Here is a 17,498-nt window from a genome sequence, read left to right as displayed (position 1 = left end):
AATCAAATTTCTCCAAAATCAGTGAAGATAATGAGCTCTGAAGAGAAATCAGCACCATTTTCCTAAACTGTAACAGACTGTAGAAAATACCAATATCATAAATATCATAAATTAGCATATGACTGAGAAGATTGTGACGTCTTAAATCAGTGTTTCTCAACTTTAGCAACTGTAAGATGTGTGGACTTCAACTTCCAGAATTCCCTCATCCAGCAAGCTGGCTGAGGGAATTCTGGAAGTTGAAGTCTACACATCTTAAAGATGCCAAGATTGAGAAACACCGTTAACTGATTGCATGTTCCAGTAATGTTCATGGGATCCAAGAGAATGATGTCTGGTGTCCTAAACCCAGTCCTTGAGGTCTGCCTCACAAAATGGCCTCACATTTTGCACAGCTATGATTACTTTCTGCATTCTGCTTTCTTTTGTAAGGCAAGCCAATATGGTGATGTCTTTAAAACAGTGCCACCAAACCATGCAGTAACAATGAAAACAGCAAGAAAATTCCACCTCCCGAGCAATAGAAATTAAAAGCAACTGCAACGATGTTGCGGTTTTCAGCAAGCTATTTTTGTGAAATCAAGTGAAGTCAAGTATTAAAACGGGCCCACAGAAAAGGCCTACAGTGGTATGGAACAAAAGGCATAATAATATCCATGATGAGTTGCTACTTTATTGTGTTAAATAGCTGCTAGGAAGTATGACAGCTTTCGCCATCAATAATGATAACGTGTGATCTTAAGAGACTGTATGTGAAGGGGATCCAGCTGAAGTTTTTATCATGCAGTTGATCTTATAACACAAAAATGTAAACCTTCCATGGTTTCCCACTTTTTCAGAGAACAGAACACCTGCATAAGGTATTTTGACTAGCAGCAGTGCAAGACCTCTGTCCAGGAGTACCTTTAGTTCAAAGGACTTATTGTGCACATTATAGAGAACCAAAATGAAAGAGAATGCCCAAAATCTTGTTAACACTTGGAAAAGTTTGATAAATTTGATAGATAGATAGATAGATAGATAGATAGATAGATAGATAGATAGATAGATAGAAGTCCGGGAACAGCCCTGCTTTCTTCTCACTGCATCTTATGTCAATGCCATTTTTTCTACATTGTTTTTAATCCATTAAAATCAGTGGCCCATTAAAAGAAATGTACAGGGAAACCCAAAATTTGCTTAGTTATATTTTAAAATTTGTTTTACTCCCTTGCATAAAAAGTATAAATCCATTTGATAATTTCAAATACTGAACCATACTTTGGAATGGGCCGATAATGTATGGGTTTTAGGATAATTGCACTCCTCTTTAAAAAAAAAAAGTTGACACCCAATTATATTTCCTAAGTACAGGGGTGTGTGGTGGTTGTTGCTGTTGTTGTTTTAGAATAGTAAGTCTGTGCTCTTTTCCAAGCAAAACATTTCACTCTTTAAAAAACAGCAGATACCTATTCCTGTTTCCCTGACTTCATGGTTCTGAATGTATTGAGCTACAATTACAGAATTCCCAGTCCTCTTCCTTTTTCCCCTCATGTAAAATGATTCAAAATTTATAAATATACAGTGTGCCATATGACTGGTCTTTTGTGTTACTAGAATAGAAAAACTAATTCTTTATTAATCTCTCATACGTATTGTATATTCCATCCTTATTTCATGGGGCTTAGGAAGGTATAGGCAACCTGTAAAGATGCTTCTTTTTCTTCAAGTTAGCAAACTCAGATCTTCCACATCCAAATCTACTTTATGTTGCTTTTACTGCTAGCTACAAACAATTTATCTCTGGTTATAAACATGGCTATATGCTTGCTTTATTCTTGAAGTCAGCACAACTTTGTCTGAGTTTTACTGGATCAGGCCATGCATAGGATTGGCAGGAAGATCAAGAAGATATTTTCACCTCCTGATCATTCGTGTGTGTAGATAAAGCAATGTAACTAAGGAATCCCTACGACACAGTCTGTGCAATTTTCATTTTGCCTACTAGATCTGGCCTGCAAACATCTAGATAGCCATTACATGGCAGCAAAGAAATATAGAACCCTTTACTGCCATCGTGTGGTCAGGATTTTGCAGTCCAGATCTGGCAGTCCTAGTTTCGTGAACCTAAAAGGCAGAGAAGGAGAATCTTTTGGTCACTGGCTTAATTTAGCTGAGCAAGCTTACCCATGCAACTGCAGGGTCTCAGATGAAATCTCTCCTTGCCCAAACTTTCCCACCCTAACCATTGGAAGCAGAGAAAGCACAGTTCCTTAGTGGAATTGTTGCTTCTGAAAAGTAATTCTAGAGAAATGTAATGAAACTCCAGCTATGCTGATCATTCTTGCAGAAAAATAAGGGTCATTGCAAAATAGAGACAAACCCAGTTCTAACACTTTGGAATCCTAATGAGTAATCCTATTTGTGAAAAATTTATGGAAGTTTAAGAGACCTCTATGCAATCCAGCCATGACTGTCTCATATTATGGATGATATGTAGATTTACTACAGTAATAAGCAGTGTGTCATTTTCCAAACATGGTTGCTCTTTTATCATTTTCTAACCAAGTACTTTACAGTTATTTTTAGGTTTGAATTATAGTACAACTGTACAAGTCTTTTTCCATATAAGACTCACTCCTGAAATAACACAGAACTGTGACAGCAAATTATCACTTACAAAAAAATACAGCTTATCCTTGGATTATCCCTTTGGCTGTGATTTATTACCACTAATACTGAAAAAAACAGTTATTTTCCTTCCCAGTTTTCATGTTTGTAGGCCAAAGTGTTTCCCCTCAATTGTGCCAACAGATTTGTTAGTATTAGGAAATTGCATTGTGCACTATTTAGTACTTCATAAGAGGAGCTTATGCTACTTTATCCATAAAAGATTCTGTCCAATAAAAACATCTGTAAAATTATACAGATGTTGCCAATGTGATATAGGCATTTAAGATGTTTTCATGGAACATGTGGCAACACCAGGATGAAGCCAGAGTTAATCCATATGGGAAAGACCTACTAAAAACAATGAGAGTAATTTAATCATGACTCTTCCATACCCCAGAAATGTATGAAAATTTTATCTAAATTCTTATTGTGGGTGAAACTATTTACCTACAGTGGATGTTTTATTTGTACATTTTGAACTGCTGGGAGTCCTAAGGGAGTCCCTTCACAAATTGAATGTATGGAATAATAGCATAGACACTGAAATGCCTCTGAATACATAAATATATACAGTAGTGCTTAAAAGTTCATGAACCCTTTTGAATTTTCAGTATTTCTGAATAAATATGATCTAAAACATGATCTCTTCTCCACACATTCTAAAACTAGATAAAGAGAACCCAGTTAAACAAATAAGTCAAAAACATTATACTTCTTCATTTATTTATGAATGTCTGGTCACTAATTTTTGTACAGATATTCCTCACTTAATGACCATTCATTTAGTGACAGTTCAGACTTATGACGGTGCTGGAAGAACCGACTTACAACCAGTGCTCACACTTACAGCCATCACAGCATCCCCATGGTCACATGATCATGATTTGGGTGTTTGGCAACCAATTTGCATTTATGACCATTGCAGTATCCCATGGTAATGTGGTCACCATTTTCGACCTTCCTGGCCAGCTTTGGTAAGCAAAATCAATGGGGAATCATGTGATTCACTTACCAACCACATGGTTCACTTAACGATCATGGTGATTCGCTTAATGACCCACTGCAAAAAAGGTTGTAAAATTGGGTCAGATTGCTTAATGGGCGCTTTGCTTAGCAACCGAAATTCAAGTCTCAATCATGGTCATTAAGTGAGGACTACCTGTAGTCAATACATATTCATTCAACACTCATTCATTCCTGCCCCTATCTCTTCTTGTTTACAATGCCCACTTCTTCAGTACCCTATTCCCAGTGCATTCAACTTACTTTTCTGTGTCTCCTGACATAACAAACTCTCATTTGCATATAACAAAGTAGGCACAACCACTCTTATTATACACAGCCATTTTTGCTTCTTTTGATAAACTTTTATTCCTTGCAATCACATACTATCCACTCTCTTTCTACTAGCATTTTCAAACTTAACATTTTTCCATATATTTTATCAAGGTAGAAGCAAGGATCAGTTCAGGGTTAGAAAAGTATGGAGAGGTATAATTAATAATGTTAGCATAAACTAGATGTAGCTACTTTTCTTTTCTTTTTTCTTTTATCTCATTTCTTTGACTTACTATTTCTTTTTTTTTCTTTTTCTCTTTTGCATTCTGCCTATTATTGCCTCTCCCAAGAGGTAATAGCATGATGGGTATGTATTGTTAAATTATCCCAAGGATTCATCTCCTTACTCTTATTTTATTTCCTTCTATAATTTATTGTAATTGTTTTGAAATACGTCTTTGTTGCATCCTGTCAGATACAGCCCCAAATATATCACTGGGTTTTTTGTTATATCACAACCAGTCTCTTTTTTCACAAAGTCATCTTTTTCAGAGGTTAAGTGTCTTCTTATTATCTTTGCTTTCTTTTCATTAATTTTGTATGTATGTATGTATGTATTTATTTATTTATCATATTTTTATCACCGCCCATCTCCCCCACACAAGGGACCCGTGTATTTAATTTTGTAGCCTGAGAAATGTCTGAAGTCTTTGATTGTTTTCATTAACTGTCTTATGTAGCTATGTGGTTGCGAAATTGTTAATGTTACATAATCTGCCTAGCATTTCATTTTGTATCTCTCCCTGAATTTTGATCCCAGTTATTTGTTTGACTTTTCAGATTTTGTCCACCAAAACTTCAAGAGGAATTTCAAATAGTAAAGGAGAGAGTGTACGTCCTTGTCTTGTACCTTTACTTACTGAAAAACTTAAGGAAAGTGTTCCATTTATTGCAATTTGGCTCTTTGCCATTGACATATACTCTCCATCCAAGTTGTGAATTCTTCTCCTGGATTCGTTTTGTTTCAAACCTCTTGTAAGAAGGGCCAGTCTAAATTATCAAAGGCTTTTTCTGATCTAGAAATTATTAGTGCTATCTTCTTTTTCTTATTGTTGATCCATTTATTATAAATCTGTTGCCCTTCATGTTCGTCTTGGGAATGTAACTTGTTTTGAAAATACACTTCCTCAGACATTCAGCTAATATTGTAATGAATAATTTATAATAGACATTCAGTAGAGAAATTGGTCTAGATGACTGATGTTTCCCCAGATCTTTCCCTTCTTTGTTAATCAAAGTTATATATGCTTCTTGTATATGGTATTGTTACTAACACTTGGATTTCATTCATCATCCTTATTCACCCAAAATATTTCATAATTCAAATCTATTCACTTTATCATACACCTTTTCTAAATCAATATATGTACAAAAAAATTCTTTCTTACATTCATACAGTTCTCAGTGACCTGCTAAAGAGCAAAAGTCTGGTCTGCACATACCCTGCCCAGCATAAGACCACACTGCACTTTTACCAAATTTCATTCACTGTCACTGCTTGTACTTTCCAGGGCACACTTAAAGACTAATGCCCCTTTAGTTGTCACATTCATTCTTGCTACCTTTCCTTTATATATTGGATGTCATTCATCCTTTCTGTCAGGCACAGATACAGTCTTCAGGTACACATTAAAGTAGTAGCATAGCAATTCCATCAGCAAACATCCAGATATTAACATTTCTACATTTACACAATCAACAAATAGAGTTTTTTTAACATTCTCACAGCATTTATGATTTCCTTTTCAAGGACACCAGCAGTGGCAGTAGCTAAGGAGAGGAAGGAAAAAAATTACACTGGGAAGTTCAGGGGATGGATAGGCATATTAGATACACCAAGTTTGAAGGTAAGGAAATTGGCAGCGGCAGCAGTTAAGGGGAGATAAGGAAGGGAAAGCATGAGAAAATAGGGGCACAGTTATCGGCAGAAGTAGCTAAAGATGACACTGGGAAGTTTGACAAATTTCTTGACCAGCTGCACAGGCCATGGGGAAGAAGGAAGAGAGGACTGAGGCATACCAGACTTGTCCTATTCACCCCACAAAATCCCTCCAGATTTGGTTTTAAATGTTCTGGGTTTGGTTCTGCAAACCATAATCTGCCTGGAAATGTTCTGCAGAACTTCCAAAATACAATGTGTTTGTTTCAGATTTGAAACAAAACAGATTTTCTGTTTTGTATACATTCCCTGAGGACAATTGGGAAGGACATCGAGGTGCTAAGTTGCCTGTGATTGAGGAATTGGGTGGGATGGGGCATTCTTAGAGAAGGTAAGATGAGGCAAGAGTTCCTACCAATGGAAAACCACCTGCCCCACAGCTCCATAGGATATGTTGCAAAATTGTCTTTGCTATGTTTTCTCTGAATCAACAGCTAATCCAGAAGTTAATCAGCTCAGTTTATAAACATTTGCACAAGCCACATGGCACCATGGAGACATAGGGCATAATGCTGATCTCAGATCAGCACAGTCCTTGAATGTAGAAGGGATCTAAATCAGGATAAAGAGATTTATACACAAATTGTAAAACAAATATAAATAAACTCTGAGAGAGACACAAAAGGATTTGCTGCTGCTGCTGCCCTGAGTTAACAGGAGAATAAGCTATATTTTACTATGGGAAAGGACAATGTATACATATTTTTACAACACATATTTTTAAAAATAGCATAAATACCCATTAAAATCCCGTATATGTACCTGGACTATCAAACATTTTTAAAATAAGGAGAAATGTATTTCACTGAGCAGTGTTGGCTCTGGTAGACATAGCATACCTAAGTGTAAGCATCAGGCCTGTTTGGTGCTGCTCCATACCTGCCTTCTCTGAATAGTCATTTCCAAGAAGCCTGGACTCTGGCCTTAGACCCCCCTCTATTGGTTCAGTGTCCACATTTGTGCCTTCCCTACCAACTCAGTCTGACTTTCTGACTTTGTCACACTGAAAAGTAAGGTCTGAACAGAAGTTTTACTCTGATTCAGAGAGGAAGTAAGGATGTATGGAATTATCATGATTTACTCACTCTTCTTTTATACAGAGCATCCATACCACTTCGTAAATTAATCATTATCAGCCTAAAAGAACTGAAAGAGTGAGAAAATAAAAAGATTTAGACTGTAATCCTATACCCATTTCCCTGCCAGTAATCCCTTTGAATTCAGTGGGATTTATTCCTGAGCACATATGTACAGAACTGAATTGTTTAGTGGTCTATCAATCAGTTTTAAGTTCCTGTTACCATTGGATGTGATTTATTTAATAAAAACAATGTCTGTTCTTAATTTATTTTTTCAGTATTTTATTCAATGCATTGTTTCTTCTATGTTTCTAAGCTATATTTATTACATGTTTGGCTGGGACTTGAGGGAGACACTTATTATAAAGAAAATCTTATGAAAGATTCCATATACCTTTATATGTCAGAGTATCCATTCTAACTTTCTTTTTCATACATTTAAAACCCTTAGTTCACATAAATTGGTAAATTTGTGTGTAATTTTTTCTCATTTTGCCGGCCTCATTCAACAGAGTTCACATGACTATGTTGAAGTATTTCTGCATGCTTGCCCACAACAGAAATAATAATCATGAAGTTTCATACGTGTAGCAGTGAAGGACAGATAAAATATGTGGGGCAATATCAGAAAAAATAATCATATTTACTTTACTTACTATTGCTCCACTGAAGCTTTAAATCCATACAAATATGCTCAACTTTTTTTCAATACAAGGTTGTTAAAATATAGTATGAGTATGGACACAAAGTCTTTCTTTCTGCAGAATTAAACAATCCAGTATACTGACAACCCAGAATACATAATTTGCACTTACCAGACCATTGCAGTTGCTTATAGCTACTTTAGATGTACCATGCTGGCCATGTAAATATCCTGAATAGTGACAGTTGTCCAAAAAATCATGCTTCCACTGAGGTCCATCTTTATCCCAATATTCTACTGTGAAGTGTTTGGAGACCAAGTCTGTGTTGAGAGTCAAGTTTAAATGAAAGTGCTTGCCATAGGCAGAAAGTTTAAAAAATAATTTAGAAACTGCCAGTTCTTGGTCATAAAATTCAGTACTCCTCTTCTTTCTTCCGCTGGGTTTAGTATTTTTCACAGTAAAGCTGAGGAAGGCTCCATTATGATCAACCCTTACTGGGATTGTTAGTTGATAGTGTTCAAGGTAAGACAGGAATTCCTCTTTGAAATCACATGGTAAATCAATCCAATAAATGAACATAAAAAAGAAGAAAATACAAAAGGACACAAAAAGGAAAATACATTATCTATGTTTTATGATATCCAGGCAACTTCAAGTTTAAGAAACAAAATTTCTTAAAGAAAGTATTAGTTAATATTAATAAAAGTTCTGCTTATTTTATATTTGCTACTATAATTTGCACATTCATGCTAAGTTTTTTGTTGTAAGGTGACTCAGTATTTACCTATAAAAATAATCTGCATGGAAAAAAAAGAATTTGGTAAATAAAGGCTTAGTCCAATATCAAAAATTCTCACTGATTTCAAACAAATAGAAATAAAAATAATGTCCCAGATTAATGCCTTAATTTAATTATCAAAAGAAAGTATACAATTGTAATCCTTGTATAATTGTATAAATCCTTGTATATGTAAATCCTTGTATAATTGTATAATTCTCCATGTCATAAAGGATTCCCAAATAAACTGCAATAGAAGAATTAGAACTTCTGATCTGCTACCTCCATTCAAGTTAACTAGGGAGTCAATATACAAAGAAGCTTACTGTATATCTTACAATGCAGATAGGACCTTTAATGAGGCTGTGAACTCATCATACTTCAATCAACACACAAAAAGTAAACATTTTAAGACATGTTTTAGACTATAAAATTACTTCAGTTGTTTAGACAATAACTGAACGTTAAGGATTTTTTAGGAAGTAACAAACTAAAATACTGATTTTTTAATTTGCTAATTAAAAAGTTAATTATTTAAAAGTTTTAAAAGTTAATTATATGCCCTGAGAAAAAATAAGTAAAATCATAATTCATTTATAATTTCTCTCATGATTAATATGTCAATACTTAAGAAAAGTGATAAGCAATGTATTTCTATATATGAGCGCTTGGAAGTAAATTGAGTTCAGTGGGGCATTCTCGCAGGTAAGTAATTTAGGACTGCAACCAAATTGAAATATGTGTCAAAAGACATTAGCTTAAAAAATTGGATCCCTACCTTGAGAACTATATGAAAGCCTGTTGTCACCGTGATATTCTGACAAAACCATAATTAAGCACAAAATCCAGGTCAACGTCTTCCACAAAATTTCCATAATTTAGAAGAAGTAGGCTACCTATGTGCTACAGCTTTAACTCCACTCCAGAACTGCACCATAACCAGAAAGTATTATATTTCTTCGGCTACTTCTCGTTCCACTTCTTGATAGATAGTTTGAAATAACATGGGTTTTTTTCCTATGTTTGCAGACATTTTCAGTCAAAAAGCAAATTAAAAAATTATTCCTTCATATTGCAATGAGGCGTTAAAGTGAATAGCCAACAAATGTTGTCCATTTCTTTACCTGAAAAGCACAAACAACATTGAAAATCATTATCACATACTACCCTATTCACTACATTGTCAATACTCTTGTTAACTTTTTTTTTTAATCATATGGCATAGCAGTTCGGTGTTCATGGCTACAGCATTCTTTTTTAGCTGAATTTTGTTTGTGTTCATTATAATGGTTGGGTTCAATATAAATTCCAAATTCTTCACAGACTTTCAACCAAAAAAAACTGACTCATTAGGCATTTCCAGAAGATATGTTCCAATTTGCTTACAACTGTGCCAGCACAGTCTGGAATGATTAGAAAGGTACAGTTTAGTGTAGTGTCCCCTATACCTTAATTTTCAATTTCTGCTTTTTGATGACACTGAAAGGAATTCTGTGCCACAAACAGTTCCAGTATGATTTATCAACCATAAATTAATACAACATAAGATATCAATTAAGTTCTTGTTGTTAGATACCAGATTTGTTTAACAAGCATTGGGAAATTAAAATGAATTTTTCATTCTCCAAGTAGTATTTAAAAGTGTTGGAACTTCCCCTGCCTGAAAAACTGATACAACGAAGAGGAAGAATTTGAAAACTTCCACAGTGAAGGACAATTTCACAAAAATTTAGTCATCATCTATTACCTATATTAACAATATTTTTTCCATAAGATTACCTTCATCTCATTCTGGTCAGATAAATTGATTACGGATGTTTCAAATGTTTACATTTCTCACCTAAGTATTCACATATTGTAAGCTCTCAATCTAAGAGCTGAATAGGCCTATTAAACCCAAAATGTATTGCATGGCAAATGAAATTGTACACATAAGTAACATCAGTTTTCGCATGCCCAATAGATTTTGCCCATTGCAAAGTCCATTAAACCAAGCTCTGATAAATCCCTCTAGTTGCTTTGGGTTAGTTTTTCTTTTTAATTCTGTATTATATAGTGTAATATAATACAGAATTGGAATGGGCCACTTAACATCAAATGACCACCAGATCTACTACTGTGGACAAGAGGACCACAGGAGAAATGGAGTAGCCTTCATAATTAATAGTCAAGTGGCTAAAGCAGTGCTTGGATACAATTCAAAAAATGATAGAATGATCTCAATTCGAATTCAGGGCAAGCCATCTAACATCACAGTGATCCAAATATACGCCCCAACCACAGATGCTGAAGAAGCTGAAGTAGATCAGTTCTATGAGGATCTGCAGCACCTACTGGACAACACGCCTAAAAGAGATGTTATTTTCATCACGGGAGACTGGAATGCTAAGGTGGGCAGTCAAATGACACCTGGAATTACAGATAAGCATGGCCTGGGAGAACAAAACAAAGCAGGACACAGGCTGATAGAATTTTGCCAAGACAATTCACTCTGCATAACAAACACTCTCTTCCAAAAACCTAAGAGACGGCTTTATACATGGACTTCACCAGATGGACAACACCGAAATCAGATTGACTACATCCTTTGCAGCCAAAGGTGGCGGACATCTATACAGTCGGTAAAAACAAGACCTGGAGCTGACTGTAGTTCCGATCACGAACTTCTTACTGCACAATTTAGGATCAGACTAAACAGATTAGGGAAGACCCACAGATCAGCTAGATATGAGCTCACTAATATTCCTAAGGAATATGCAGTGGAAGTGAAGAATAGATTTAAGGGACTGGACTTAGTAGATAGGGTCCTGGAAGAACTCTGGACAGAAGTTCGCAACATTGTTCAGGAGGCGGCAACAAAATACATCCCAAAGAAAGAGAAAACCAAGAAGGCAAAATGGCTGTCTGCTGAGACACTAGAAGTAGCCCAAGAAAGAAGGAAAGCAAAAGGCAACAGTGATAGGGGGAGATATGCCCAATTAAGTGCAAAATTCCAGAGGTTAGCCAGAAGAGATAAGGAATTATTTTTAAACAAGCAATGCGTGGAAGTGGAAGAAGACAATAGAATAGGAAGGACAAGAGACCTCTTCCAGAAAATTAGAAACATTGGAGGTAAATTCCAGGCAAAAATGGGTATGATCAAAAACAAAGATGGCAAGGATCTAACAGAAGAAGACGAGATCAAGAAAAGGTGGCAAGAATATACAGAAGACCTGTATAGGAAGGATAACAATATTGGGGATAGCTTTGACAGTGTGGTCAGTGAGCTAGAGCCAGACATCCTGAAGAGTGAGGTTGAATGGGCCTTAAGAAGCATTGCTAATAACAAGGCAGCAGGAGACGACAGCATCCCAGCTGAACTGTTCAAAATCTTGCAAGATGATGCTGTCAAGGTAATGCATGCTATATGCCAGCAAATTTGGAAAACACAAGAATGGCCATCAGACTGGAAAAAATCAACTTATATCCCCATACCAAAAAAGGGGAACACTAAAGAATGTTCAAACTATCGAACAGTGGCACTCATTTCACATGCCAGTAAGGTAATGCTCAAGATCCTGCAAGGTAGACTTCAGCAGTTCATGGAGCGAGAATTGCCAGATGGACAAGCTGGGTACAGGCAAAAAGGCAGAGGAACTAGGGACCAAATTGCCAATATCCACTGGATAATGGAAAAAGCCAGGGAGTTTCAGAAAAACATCTATTTCTGTTTTATTGACTATTCTAAAGCCTTTGACTGTGTGGACCATAACAAATTGTGGCAAGTTCTTAGTGGTATGGGGATACCAAGTTATCTTGTCTGCCTCCTGAAGAATCTGTATAACGACCAAGTAGCAACAGTAAGAACAGACCACGGAACGGACTGGTTTAAGATTGGGAAAGGAGTACGGCAGGGCTGTATCCTCTCACCCTACCTATTCAACTTGTACGCAGAACACATCATGCGACAAGCTGGGCTTGAGGAATCCAAGGCTGGAGTTAAAATCGCTGGAAGAAACATTAACCATCTCAGATATGCAGATGATACCACTTTGAGGGCTGAAAGCGAAGAGGAACTGAGGAGCCTTATGATGAAAGTGAAAGAAGAAAGTGCAAAAGCTGGCCTGCAGCTAAACCTCAAAAAAAAAACAACCAAGATTATGGCAACCCGCTTGATTGATAACTGGCAAATAGAGGGAGAAAATGTAGAAACAGTGAAAGACTTTGTATTTCTAGGTGCGAAGATTACTGCAGATGCTGACTGCAGTCAGGAAATCAGAAGACCCTTAATCCTTGGGAGAAGAGCAATGACAAATCTCGATAAAATAGTTAAGAGCAGAGACATCACACTGACAACAATGGTCCGCATAGTTAAAGCAATGGTGTTCCCCGTAGTAACATAAGGCTGCAAGAGCTGGACCATAAGGAAGGCTGAGAGAAGGAAGATAGATGCTGTTGGACTGTGATGTTGGAGGAAAATTCTGAGTGCCTTGGACTGCAAGAAGATCAAACCAGTCCATACTCCAGGAAATAAAGCCAGACTGCTCACTTGAGGGAATGAAATTAAAGGCCAAACTGAAATACTTTGGCCACATAATGAGAAGACAGGACACCCTGGAGAAGATGCTGATGCTAGGGAGAGTGGAAGGCAAAAGGAAGAGGGGCCGACCAAGGGCAAGATGGATGGATGATATTCTAGAGGTGACGGACTCGTCCCTGGGGGAGCTGGGGGTGTTGACAACCGACAGGAAGCTCTGGCGTGGGCTGGTCCATGGAGTCACGAAGAGTTGGAAGCGACTAAACAAATAAACAACAATTATATAGTATAGAATTCTGTGGTGCCTTTTCATTTTGGAAAAAAAATGGCAATTGTTTTTGTTATCCAATATCACTCCTCCTGCTCAACATCTTACAGGAATGCGGTGAGGGTAGCTCCTTACTGGAGAGGAAAAAGGAGGATGTGAGCTGCTGGCTGGTATTCTGCCTGCATTCCCTAGCCTTTTCAGGGTTCCAATATACAGTCAGGTATATTTCTAGGACTGACATAGAGTTCCAACAAGGATAGCAGATCCCTCCCAAAAGACACCACTATCTAGCCTACAGTTAAGATAGTAACCCTACTCTGAAATATTCCTGCATACTGTTTAGATGGAAAGACACCTATATCCACAAGGGTTGAGGCTGTTAGAAACCTAGTGTGCAACTGGAGAAAGCATTGGCTTGGCATGGCTTGGCCTGCCAGTCCAAGTCAGGCCAGGACTGAACACACCATTCTGGGAAGCATTCCACAGAACTGAGTAGGCTTAAAGCAGGAATGCATAAATGTGAATTAGTATGTCCACAACAAGCATGTCTTAAAAACAAGGAAGGAGATAGACATGGATAACAAAATGGTAGACCTCCTTCTACCAAATATCACATTTTATGTCTTTATTCAATAGATTTACTTCCCAACTTTTCTGCAGGAGCTTAAGGAAGCATAACATTTGCTTCCTTCAGTTTTTGCCTCACACAAGCAGTCCTGACGGTTGGGCTAGAAAAGCAGGATCTGCTCAAGGTCCCCCAGGGATCCACCATGGCTGAGACTGGACTTGAACTTGGGTCTTCCTTGTCATAATCAAATAACTTAATCATTGTATTATACCATCTCTCATCTTAAAAGTAATGACTGCACTCTGTTCTGAAAAACCATCTTACACTTGTCTCCAGCCTTGGTAAATTGCATTCTATATCCATTACATATATTCCAAAACCAGGATATTCTACATTTCCATTTAAAGTATACTTAAATTTCAAATGATTTCAGCAATAAAGAGCAGTGCTTTCTGATCTTAAAGGATTTAATGTTGTTATACAAGCAATATCTTGTATATATTATTCACTCAAAATGCATTTTGATATTTAATAAGAGAAAAAACCCATTTAGTCTATTTCAAATTATATGTTTTATTATAAAAATCATGAAGCCACAAATATTATCAAAAATAGTGCACATGAAGCTTGGTATACTTCCAGGGTCAAGTACATATTTAACAAATTTAAGGAGATGGCCTCATTATAAATTGTTTGTTTGTTTATTTATCAAATTTTGTCGGTTGGCCTTTTCATAGCAAAAAAAAAAAGTTGTAATTTTGTTTTGTTTCTTTTAAAATACTGGTCTCCAAGTATTTTGTGCTAATACACAACAGCTGCCTAAGACTTGAGAATGTGCAGCTACTTGTAGCCAAAACAAAACAAGGAAAATGTTAAATTAATATTTTAACAGAAACTCATGGTTTCAAGTCAGACAGTGTCAAAAACAATATATTTATCCTGGAGCAGTCTGTCTGTGCTTACAGGATGTTTTGAATTATAAACAGTTCTTCCTGCCTTTTTACACTCCCAAGCTTGTCTCTTCACAAATCTTTCCTTCCTTCCCTCCCTCCGGCTCCACCTCTGTCTCTCTCTCTCTAGGTGAGCTAGGTTATATTGCATACCTATCCATCTTTGAGTATGTTTTGTGAAGAAATGTGAGACACCCTTTTCCATGAATGTTTTCAAGTTGTGGCAATCCCTACTCTAAGGGAACCACCTGGTTCCTTCCTTTGTATCTTTCTGTCATTCCTTAAAACATTCTTATTCTGGCAAGCATTTTGTTAATCTAATTAAATTTCAAAACTGATTTTAGAGTGTTTTTTTCATTTTAGTTGTATCTTTTAACTGAATTTAATTGAGTAGGTACTTTTTTAAAAAATACAAAGCTAAGATAAAAATTTGCTCAAGTAAATAAATGATAAAACATTTTGCATATTACAACATTTGCAGATACGCTAATTTTATGTGCAATATACCCTGAAACCTAATTAAGGGAAACAATATATTATTTAATTAATTCCCCCCCTCGTGGCATGTTACAGAGAGCACTGTAGAGAAATGCAAAGTATCATCAACTTGCTCAAGTTACATTCAATTTACTTTGCAATGTATGAAATGGCATTCATTTTATATTATTAGCTCAAAATTTCTTTTGACTTAAACCTGTCAGTATATTTCACATTACAAATCTATTTCAAAAACTATGTCCCAAAGATCTTGCCTAGATCAATAATTCTGAATCTTTGGGGGCAGCTTAGGCAATATAAAAGGTACAAGGGATCTGATCATGGGGATATTTTGTTCCTAATAAATTTCAGCTAAATTGCTTTATTTCTAAAATCTGCTACTTGAGTCAGCAGCATTCAGAGCACTGTACAACAAAAATCCAGCCAAAAATAAATAAAAGGACATAATAAACCACTGAGTTAAAATAATCAATAAAAACAGTTGCTGAAAACAGCAGACTCTATAGAGTAAAAGATAATACTAATTAGAACAACAGATGGCAGCAACAGTGCAGAAAATTAAATTAAATGGCCTCAGAGAATAAAAGATCTTTGGCACCAAAGAGACACAGAAAAAAGCACCAGATGTGCCTCACTGGGAAGGATATTCTAAAGTTGACCTGCTGCTAATGAGAAGGTCTGCTACGAAGTTGCCACTTGCCATATCTCCTTCTGTGCAAACCTTCTGTAGGGGCCTCCAAAAATTGGCTTAGATAAGAATAGATGTGAAAAGGAGTTGCTTTACATGTTCTGGTCTCAAGCCAGAATTAGGCTGAAAGCAAACTGAGAGCCAGACTGTAAAAGTGACATTCCACGTATACTTACAGATAAGCCATCCGCAGATAAGCCAACCCTCAAACTTTTAACCAAAATATCATGAAAAATGTGCCACCCGCACATAAGCCAACTCTAGAAATATTTGTATGGTTTTTCAATATACTTTGAAGGACTTCATTTGTTTTCATATTTTGTATCAATAAATGTTTTCCAGAAGAGATTCTGTTTTAAATTTTCACAATTGGCTTATCCGCAGATGGCACATTTTTCATGGTATTTTGGTTTGACCTGTCCGCAAGTATATACAGGTACTTTTAAAAAGTATTACCACATATACTTGCAAGATAATCCCATCCATGGATAAGCTGAACCAATTTGGGGGGTATATTTTGGAGCCTAAAATTCTCATCTTCTCTGCAAGTATATGGTAATAATATTCTCACACAACTACAGTATCTAGTTTTCTCAGTACTTTCTAATCCCTAAGGCAGGACTAGAATTCATGGTCTCCCAGTTTCTAGCCCGGTATCTTCCCCACTACACTAAAACTGGCTCTCCTCAGAACTTTAGCAACCATATTTTGAAATTTGAAATGAAATATGTGTACCTTCAAGGGCATCTTCACATATAATATAAACTGTAATCTAAACGAAAGATTCCCAGGGCATAGATCACTGAAGCTAAGCTACCTGTGTCCATAGCTGACATACCAATCTAATCTGGTAAAAGGTGCCTCATGTCACAGAAAACATTTGAACCTTTAATGGCAAAGATGAATTGAGAAGTACGCCCAAACTACCCTTCTAGAATAGGCTGAACATCAATTCCTTGAGCAGATGAGCCATCCATTAATAGAACCTTATCTTCCTTGAGATGAGTTTCATAAACTTGTTTATTACCATCACAAGCATTAATTAAGTTCTTTCACTGCCTCAACTGGACCTGATAAAAAAGAAAGACAATGTTGAGTATGATGCTACCGCACACTTAACTTCCAAATCACTTAGCAATCTCAAATATAACACAGGGATAAAGAGGAACCCTGTGGGAACCCTTTCCATACAATATATGCCACTAGTTTGTGCAGAAGTCTTTCAACCTCACTTCCTGGAGATAGCCATTCAAGTGTGAGTAGCACTACTGAAAAACTGTACCATCTGCCCCTAACTTGAGGTTACTGTGATCCTTAAAACTGATGAAAAGTCACAGAGAATTAACAGTCAAATCACCCTATGGTCAATGCCAAACCTATATCTAAACTCCAAATGAAATGGACCTAGAAAATCATTTCATTTCATTCAAGACTGGATACGATTAGCCACAACCTGTTTAAATACTTTGCCTAGGAAGGGAAAATTAGCTGCTGGCCTATAATTATTCAGATATACAGGGTCCAGGTTTTTTTTTTTCATGAATAGTCCAATTGCTGCCTCCTTTGAAAAGGCTGGGATC

At 36.5% G+C, this 17,498-nt stretch overlaps 1 protein-coding gene across 1 annotated transcript in view; it reads right to left on the bottom strand.

Annotated features, from left to right (window-relative positions):
- The window catches only part of ADAMTS6 (ADAM metallopeptidase with thrombospondin type 1 motif 6), a 154,430-nt gene that overhangs the window by 122,573 nt on the left and 14,359 nt on the right, over positions 1-17,498 (bottom strand). Inside the window, exons 2-3 of the mRNA XM_063295602.1 lie at positions 9,209-9,554; positions 7,824-8,191 (exon numbers count right to left, since the gene is read on the bottom strand). Of these exons, the coding sequence (XP_063151672.1) occupies positions 7,824-8,191; positions 9,209-9,305 (465 nt within the window). The 5' untranslated portion in view covers positions 9,306-9,554. The remainder of the gene's footprint in view (positions 1-7,823; positions 8,192-9,208; positions 9,555-17,498) is intronic.

Source organism: Candoia aspera, chromosome 2 (genome assembly GCF_035149785.1).
Source record: "Candoia aspera isolate rCanAsp1 chromosome 2, rCanAsp1.hap2, whole genome shotgun sequence".
NCBI lineage: Eukaryota > Metazoa > Chordata > Lepidosauria > Squamata > Boidae > Candoia > Candoia aspera.
The sequence above is the reverse complement of the archived record's forward strand: the minus strand, read 5'-3'. Positions and strand labels throughout refer to the sequence as shown.